The 9,686-nt window shown below is 44.1% G+C and overlaps 2 protein-coding genes across 3 annotated transcripts in view; both read right to left on the bottom strand.

Annotated features, from left to right (window-relative positions):
- Positions 1 to 9,686, bottom strand: part of EIF2S1 (eukaryotic translation initiation factor 2 subunit alpha) — a 465,302-nt gene that overhangs the window by 29,867 nt on the left and 425,749 nt on the right. The window lies entirely within an intron of this gene.
- PALS1 (protein associated with LIN7 1, MAGUK p55 family member) overlaps positions 7,174 to 9,686 on the bottom strand; it is a 43,821-nt gene continuing 41,308 nt past the window's right edge. The window contains exon 13 of one of the 2 annotated variants that reach the window (XM_069950903.1): positions 7,174 to 8,366. In XM_069950903.1, coding sequence (XP_069807004.1) covers positions 8,190 to 8,366 — 177 coding nt within the window. In that variant the 3' untranslated portion in view covers positions 7,174 to 8,189. The remainder of the gene's footprint in view (positions 8,367 to 9,686) is intronic. The other variant, XM_069950904.1, reaches the window with a different exon arrangement.

Below are 9,686 nucleotides of genomic sequence, written 5' to 3'. Positions count from 1 at the left end.
TTTAATTCCCGATGCCTTCCCATTCCGTGGGGGAAGGAGGAGGCAGCCCGAGTGCCGTCTGGAAAACAGGGATAGAGCCTAGGTAATAGGCTGTATTCCTGTTTTCCAGGCGGTACTCAGGCAGTCTCCACCTTCCCCCACGGAACGGGAAGGCATCGGGAATCAAATGCAGAAGGTTCGAATTCGATCAAATCTAACATTTCGCGATGTTCAATCATCTCTAGTGGTTTTAACTCTTTCCTTTCTAAACTTATCGTCCGTCTGTGTGGATCCTATTCATCTACGCCTATCTGGAGAACAATGGAGCTGTGATACTACTGTCATTCACTCCAATCCTACACCCACTATTGGAATAATTCAACATCAGAGAAAAGACATCCTTCCTCAAGGCCCTATTCCACGGGCCGACAGTGAGGAGCAAACGAGGGGGGGAGCTGCCCAGGTAATCGCTAGACCCTTAGAGTATAGTGGTGGTCTGCTGCCGCCGCTCCTATTCCACAGAGCGACGGCAGCAGATCGCTGCTATCACAGTCGTTTGTTTTTCAACATGTTTGAAAGAAAAACGACGCAACGATCGTCGTTCCGTGGAATAGGGCCTTTACAGAACAGGAGGTGTCACATTATTATGAGTCATTCACGGAATTCTGTCCGTACACAGACTGTGTTCTGCAGACTGGACCTGGGGGCTCCCAGCATCATAATTAATTATGATGGCTGGAGCCACGTGGCTGTGTCAGTACACTAGTGTGAACTTTTAAACTGTTTAGGAGCTCCTGACATAATAAATGTCCCAAGCTCCAGTCAAGTCTTTCAGTACTTACGAGCTGCTGTATGTCCTAAAAATTGAGCCCTAAGGCCTCATTCACACATTCAGTAATTTTTCTCGGCCGCAAAACCTCCTGGTTTTTTTTTCCTCCTTGATCCATGGAAAATCTTCTGTATTTGCATTCGTAATTGCATCAGTTTCCGTAAAATGTGAATAGTACTAGTTTTCATAGATTTGGTCCATGACGTCCATAAAAAAATACGGATCCCTTAGACTTCTAGTAGTAATACGTACTGCAATCACAATCCGCACTAGGACGGGGTTTTTTTTTTTTTTTTGTTTTTTTTTTTAAGGAATGGATTACGGATCAAAATTAACATGGCTTGTGTAAATAGCCTAATGTATATCAATGCGCTCTAAGTTGAACTGTGATTACGGACAACTTAACGGGCTGTGTGAATAAGGCCTCACACAGCTCCATAGACAGAAAAAGTGAAGCTATATAGGGGTAGGATGGGGCAAGGTTATGCATGTTTAAAGCTAGAAGAATAAAACAAAAGCCATAGAAAATATGTATGACTGTAACTCTACTGATTGTATATCACAGAAAACACCTGTTTTCTTCTTAAGTACCAGGAACAAAAGTTGGTAAATGTTTTTTACCCTATGTTCACACAATGTACTTTTTATGAAAAGAAAGTCCAATGTTTTTAAAATGAAATGATTTGCATTGAAGTCAATGTAAGCAACAGCCCTGGGTTTAACACAATGTATTGAATGGTCATCTAAATAGTGATCATGTCAATTATTTCCACCTGTTGTCCATAGACTTCAATGCAATTTGCATTTAAAACAACGGCCGTTGTTAGAACATAGCCTTACGCTACAAATTATTTTAGATCAGGATAGTTTTGTTTTTTGTTTTCTTTTTTCAACACTTCTGACATGATTGATTGGGGTTTGTGTGCTAAAACAAGGCCTAGAGACATAATCAGTACTACATGTCTTAAAGGGTTCAGTGTTACAACATAAGTACAGAAGATGGTTAGAGGGCACTCACCATAAAACATGACTTTTATTATAAATTCATTCAAACCATTCCAGTCCACTCGGGCGACTGAGACGCCAGCACCATGCGGTAAACGTATGTGACAGCTGTTTAGCATGCGTAAGCACGCTTCTCCAGACGGGACATCTAAATAGGACCTAATTCATATTACGATAGTGCTGATTGCTTTCTCTACATTTTGGAACAAGTCTTAAAGGGGTTATCCAGCGCTACAAAAACATGGCCACTTTTCCCTTTCTTGTCTCCAAGTTCAGGTGTAGTCTCCAATTAAGCTCCATTCACTTCAATGGAACAGAGTTTGAAACCCCACCGAATCTGGAGACAAGAGAGGGGGGAAAGTGGCCATGTTTTTGTAGCGATGGATAACCCCTTTAAATAGAGGTGAGCACATGATTGAGTCCGATTGTTTGGCATTTGTGTACCGCCTATAGCCATGGGCTGTATCCATGTTTTCCTCGATTCCCTAGGGCTGAATCCAACTTCTTCAGCCACAATTTGAGTTGCGTTCATCTCTAGCCTTGAGACTTTCTGCAGGTCGGGTAAACCAATGGCATTTCTCAGGAGCGCCTAACGGAAAGGGGCAAAACATTCAGCGGAGCGCTTCTGCCCTTTTGTTATGGCAACTATTTACCCTGTGAAACAATGGGCTCTATGAGGAGGAACAGAAACAGCCAGATATCCATTTGTTCATACACGTCTCTCATGCAATGATGGATAGACGGATGGACAGTTGCTCTAGTGATAAAGAAAACTCACATGTACAACAGTGATTTTATTCAACATCTACAACAGAATCTTACATTTATACATAGCTGTGCAGCTGGTGACATCTCATCCATACACAGTGCAGATACAAGAGGAAGATAAAATCCTTAAGGCTTCTTGCACTCCATTATGTGACGCCATCTTTTACCTGGCCAAGCCAAAACCGGATATGTACCTTTCCACAAGAGAGAAAGGACTAAAGGGCTTGTGCCACAATTACACTTCTATGTCGGGTCACATGTACGTTTTAGGTGGAATCATGGACTTTGTATCTAGACATTCTGCTTATATACACGTTGTGGTGCCCCCTGCGCCCTCCTTAGTGTGTCCAGTGCTGGGAAGAAGACGCCTCTACTGCTCTGTGCAATGGCAGGAATCACTCCACCTCTCATATACCAGAGGATCTGGACGCTGGCACTGGGCATGTGTGACCACCAGTACTGACCTCAGGAGGTGGACGTTCTCAGAGGCAAACATTACAACTAGAGATGAGCGAAGCATTTTGTTAGGTTGGCAGTAGGCTTATCAGCCTTTAAAGTCCATGCCGCTCCAGGTGCCCGGAAAAGCTGGATCCATCAAGTTTCCCATGACTGGATCCAGCTTTCCCAGGCACCCGGGATGGGGGAGCAGGAATTCACTTTGTTCTATACTGTAAATTCGCTCATCTCTAGTTACACCACCAGGGGGCATTTAACAGCGACATCTAGACACAGATTCCATGGCTCCAACTGAAGACATATACCATCTTATGTGATATAATATACAGGTCATGGGATGGCCCCTTCAAGTCAATCAAATAACTAACACCCCACAATGGTGCTCAGCAATGACCATAAACACTTCCATGTAACTCATGAGGATATTATTATCAGGATGAGAGCAAAATGGCGTCATATATAAGACCTCATAATACAATCTGTGCTGAAAAATAGAAAACTAGTGAACTATAGATATATCGAATATAGATTTCCTCTTTCATTTTCAATTTCTAAAAAAAAAATGAGTAACTGTTCCATTGCACCAGTTTTATTACCCCCCGTATTGTAACTCGCCTACTAGTATTCAGTGTAAGTACAAATGCGCATTATCCAGTGTCTGCATGGCCCATAATGGCTGAAATAAATAGGTTTTGGGGGGGGAAGGGATGGTAGCTCAAGTAGGATGTACATTGACGATAATATTTTTAATATATATATGTGTGTATACTGTGTACTTCTTTCAGAGATAGGAGCCAGGGTATATAGAGTAGTGCTTTATAAAGGTTGCTGGGTTGAGGAAACAAACAAAGCTGGTTTCTACCAGAAACAGCGCCGCACTTGTCATCTGTGTGTGTGTGGTATTGCAGCTCAGGTCGATTGAAGTGAATGGAGCAGAGTTGTAATCCCACACACAACCTGAGGACAGGGGTGGTGCTGTTTTTTGAACAGCTAAGTTTCCTAACCCTGGATAACCCCTTTAATTTGTCCATATAGGAACCCCAACAGGCCATGTTTTGACTTCCCATAAAGACTCTAAAAGAGCTGGATCACAGAAGTCAAACAGGTCCAACATCTGCTTGATGTGGATGCATGAGGACCGCCACAGCAGCTGTAATGCATGGATGCACCAGGACCGCCACAGCAGCTGTAATGCATGGATGCACCAGGACCGCCACAGCAGCTGTAATGCATGGATACACCAGGACCGCCACAGCAGCTGTAATGCATGGATGCACCAGGACCGCTACAGCAGCTGTAATGCATGGATGCTCTAGGACCGCCACAGCAGCTGTAACACATGGATGCACCAGGACCACCACAGCAGCTGTAATGCATGGATGCTCTAGGACCGCCACAGCAGCTGTAACGCATGGATGCACCAGGACCGCCACAGCAGCTGTAATGCATGGATGCTCTAGGACCGCCACAGCAGCTGTAACGCATGGATGCACCAGGACCGCCACAGCAGCTGTAATGCATGGATGGGACCAGGACTAATAAAGCAGCTGTAATGCGTGGATGCACTGGGACCAATAGAGCAGCTATAATGCATTGATGCACTGGGACCAATAGAGCAGCTGTCCATCAATGCAAACAGTCGAGACACCTCATCTATGACGTACATATGTCCTATAAAAGCAGTGAACCTGCATCATTTGCACACTTTCTGCACCACAAGCCATTACAATGGTCCCCAGGCCCCCTTTATTGATGGGTATCTTATTATGCTCCAAACAGGAAGAGATCTATCAGTCAGGGCCAGTGGGGCGGGGTAAAGCTGCTGGGGACCGCCCTGATGACTCATCATCCAGGCATCATTACCAGCAATGGCAGCTCCCTTTTCAGAAGTGACATGGTCTGTTGGGTTTCCTTGAGGGCAAGTTTGGGAAAACTGATGTAAGGAACCAGAAAATCTCCCCAGACCAGCTCCGAGGAGTCCTCGTCACTGAAGATTCACAGTCAACGAGTACATATACACAGACATTAGCTCTTATCTGTATAACATGCACAAAGCTGGTAAAATCCACAGCTAAGGAAATACTTTTATTTGTAGTCATTAGAACTCATTGTGCCATCCCTCTATTATTCTTCCTGGAAATAGATGAGTAATCTGATGACTAGCTGTCACTACTCCCCTTGACAATAATATTTGCCCCTGCACAGTCTGACACCATCAGCGCTGGGTCAGGAGGTCAGGTGGGCATCTCCCTATCCCTCAGATTCAATTGTCAATTTATCCATACATTACCAAGAACAACAACAGGAGGGGGGAAAATCAGAAGTAATTTCCTAAAAGATGATCCATCTCAATAACACATTCTCACTTCCTATACATATACGCCCTCACTAGCAGAACGATAACACATCCACACTGATTATATGGTTTGCTCTTTGTGGGTTTAGTCCCAGTTAAAGGGGGTTTTCCAAGACTTTATATTGATTGGGTCCATCAATCTCTCTTCCAACTGGACTACTCTCTGTATATAGTATCACAGTGAGTGGAATATGCTGCAACACCTGGTATGGTCACTACTCTCTGTATATGGAAAGTATACGGCTCCTTGAATAAGTCTGCGTTGTGAATGCAGCTCTGGAGTGTAGTACAGTCTGTGACCAAGGATCACTATATAATAAATACTGTAATGCAATCAGTGACTGAACTTTCAATGGAGTCTTTATTGACTGTAATGGCATCCAAAGGTGAACCTAGGCTTTATGGGCTGACTGGGCCTAGGTCTTAATGGCAGATGATATGACCAATAGGTAATGGAGTGAAATAAATACATATTCCGGTTCTGGGAGAATAATATTATCAGTGACCTCTATATACATGTCCTTCATTATAAGCTGAGATGTTCCTACCTATATCTAGGAGTATACAGATATACACAGATGAGTAATACTGAACAATGTATAATACATACAGTCTGAAGCCTCATATCCAGTGTCTGTGTGTGACACACAAGCAGATATACATTATACTATATAGATGTGTCACACGCTTTCAGCTACAATTAGGAAATGTATTGATAAATGGGCAGGCCCCTCCCCAGGAGTGAAGCCACCCTTCTCTATGGGCTGGATCTGGTATTACAGCTCAGCCTCCATTCGACTGGATGGGGCCAAATCCTGACAAGCCCATATAGAAGATGAAACCAGAGCCACTGATCTTTGCCGTGCCCTAAAAGCTGCCAATATTGAAGAATATAAATAGTAAAGGGCCCGTATATATTATTATCTAGACACGGAACGTCACATCCTAAGCTTCTAGACAAGAGTTACACCAGCGATCTATACTGTTAGGTTTCATTGACTTCAATAGACCAGCATCACTGCAGCCCTTTACTTCCTCCCTGCTGGTATATAGAGATAGAGAGTGATATGGCACCAATGTCTAGCGCTTTACTGGTCAGGCAGGTATGTGAATTATATGAAAGGACAAAAAAAAAAAAAAAAAAAAAAAAAAGAGGATTAAATCTACTGCGTAAATGCAAACATTCTAATCTATAAGAACCTTACATAGAAAATGGAGTCTAAATAAAACCTAGGGGTGACTTAGTGACAGTATTATCAATGAGGCTCTGTTCACATTGCTTCTTCCATATGTCCTGGGATTAGGGTTAATCAGACTTGAGAAAACTGTCAGGGTTGGGCAACTTCTCAGAAGCTGAAAACTCTACGTTTGATTCCCAGCATCTGGAGAAAATGGATGCCGCCCTAGGTGGTCCAGGAAAACATGGAAGCAACCTATAGTCTATGATTGTATCCATGTTTTCTTGGCAGCTCTAGGGCTGCATCCAACCGGGACACCGGGAATCAAATGCTGAGTGTCCGGGTCTGGAGAAGTTACCCAACCCAGACCAAAGTCCCAAGTCCACTCAACACTTCCTGAGACATACAGTATATCCAAACTCAAGTTTGTTCTCTTGGCTACCACCAGGCTGGTATACATTGCCAAACAGGCTTTTAATATGTTTGATGGAAACATCAGATTTTCCCCAATCTATACAACATAAAGGGAAAATAAGAGGTGAACATAACCTTATACAGCAGGTAACTGGACTGTACCTACCCTAATGTAATCAGTATCATCATATACTTTATATCCAGTCACATAAGAATATATAGGTTCCTCTGGAGCATAGACAGTCCTCTGGCCTCTGCAGGCTGTATACTAGAAAGCCTCCCACTAACCTGAATGGAAGAGATGGGTAAGATTCTTCTGTATAAGAGAACCCATGGCCGAGCGTCTTATGTGGAAGAAGAAGAAGGTCATACTTCACATATTCACCTGTGAAACTGCGTAGCCCAAGTTTATTTAGAGAAAAGAATATGTTTACATTCATTGCAACTTGTAAAACAGGAATCACTGCTGGCATCAAGTGCGACTATAAAATGGAATGTCAGAAAGTCCCAGGCCATTAAAAACTAACTTCTCTTTGATAAAAAACAGCGCCAGAATGGGCGCCCTCCTGTGTGTGATATGTGATGGGAGGAGGGAAGGTATAGTAAAGTATATTGCTAAAACACAATCTCTTATCTGTACATCCAGTTATGTAGGAGAAATCCCAGTGATTTTTCTCTCGCTTGTACATTCTTTATACATTTAGTGCAGCAACACTGTCATATTACTATGCAGGAGCTGTATACAACAGAACAGCTGCCCAATGGGGAACCATGTCTGGTTTTTATCAATCAGTAAGGAAGAGGTTATATCCAACCTCTGCGGTCACTCTCCAACCTACTACAAGAAGGTCAATGGGTGTCTGTAAACGTGTCCTCCTTCCCGGGGAGGTCTCAGGCCTACAGGGTTGTGTTCCACACTATCATCACTCTGCATTACCCTGGCATGGACCACCCGCCACAGGAATCGGAACGATCCGCTGGTGGCAATGAAGACATCCTGCACATGGATCAGGGGTAACGCAGCTTCTAGACTAAACCTGAACTGGCGCTTCTACACTGGGCCAAGTCTTCTGGCCTTCTTCTAGATTAACTCAAACAAACGTTGCAAAAAACAGAACTAAACGTGTTCTTCAGCACTTGAATATTCAGCATGAGTATTAGACCCAACTATGATTGTCCTGGGTTTGTTACTATCCGCTTCTATTCACCGCAGCCAGGAGGATGGGACCCACTGTGGCTCCGTGTCTAGTTTATTGATTAGTCGGAGGAGTTCCTGATAGGCCTTGTCCAAGTCAGTGTTCACAATGGCGGTGTCAAAGTAGTGCCCGTTGTTTTGCTCCATTTCTCTTGCTTTCTCAATGATGTCTCTGAGCTCCTCAGGCTGCACAGAAAATAGAAAGAAAGGTAATTGATTAACAACGTATATCATAAGGGTGTGAGGTCTCTTTCTAGGACGTCAGGATTAGTGATGAGCAAACTCTCCAAATTTTCTGGCATGGGTGAACCTGAATACCCGGCATTTGCCTCTCAGTGGCTGGAGAAGATGGATTCAGCCCTAGAGAGTCCTTGAAATTTTCCAGGACACCCTGCATCCAACTTCTCCAGCCACTCGGAGTCAAATACTAAGCGTTTGGGTTCAGATGAACCTGAACGTTCGGTAAATTTGCTCTTCACTTGTCAAGATCTAATCCTCCCCTGCATATTGATGTCCACTGCACACATCAATGGTCATACATATGTTTGGCCAAGAGCTCTCACTCCCAAACTCCCCAGAAACAAGAATATTTGGCACAGATGAATGTCCTTATTTCCTCTACGTATCCACTAAACTGAAGCATTTATATATGCCTGAACTGCTTGTCATCTACAGGCCCCATGCGTGAAAAAAAGAAAAAAAGAAATAAAAATCGCCTATTGAGTGTATAGGGAAGTGCTGCATGTGAAACGATAAAAGGTACTAAATCAAAAGCATAGCAATGCTAAGACATGCCACCAGCCCAGTCTATGGTCCTGTTTATTGTATAGAGCAGGAAAAGCTTCTGGCACATTCCTTGGCTGGAAACATTATATGTGGCATAAAACAAAGGTCCATATACTGGCCATGTCTACAAACTACTAACATATGACAGAGACATTCTGTGCAGTAAGACAACATGGACATCACAGATCCTAAGAGGCCTATTGCACGGAGCGATACCCGGCCGACGCTGCAGGCGCCAGGACTGGGAAGCCGCAAAGCACAGGAGAGAAGACCAGGAGCAGGGAGAGGTAAGGTATCAGGTATTTTGGCAAGGGCTGCATGGGCATTGGTAACGATGTCCATGCAGCCCTTACTGCCCGATTATCGGGCCGTCTAATAGGTCCAGTAAACGAGCACCGATCTCACAGATCGGCGCCCATTTACAAAAATGATCGAGCCGTAGTCGGCCCAAATAATAGTACCCTAAAGCCCCTATCACAAGGAGCGATGTTGAGGAGTAAACAAGTGCTGTCAGCGGGTGAGTGCCAGGGGGGCCGCAGGGAGGTGCAGGGGGGCTGCCCAGGTGATCACTAAATTGTCCGGGTAGCCCACTAGAGATAGCAGTGCTCTGCTGCCGCCGCTCCTCTTCCTCGGGTCTACGGCAGCAGATCGTTGCTATCTTAGTTCATGTTGGCTGACCGTTGTATTCCATTACACGAGGCAATTATTGGCCTTGACAGC

This window comes from Dendropsophus ebraccatus, chromosome 13 (genome assembly GCF_027789765.1).
Source record: "Dendropsophus ebraccatus isolate aDenEbr1 chromosome 13, aDenEbr1.pat, whole genome shotgun sequence".
Lineage (NCBI taxonomy): Eukaryota > Metazoa > Chordata > Amphibia > Anura > Hylidae > Dendropsophus > Dendropsophus ebraccatus.
Note: the sequence above shows the minus strand (reverse complement) of the source record. Positions and strands in the feature narration are given on the sequence as shown.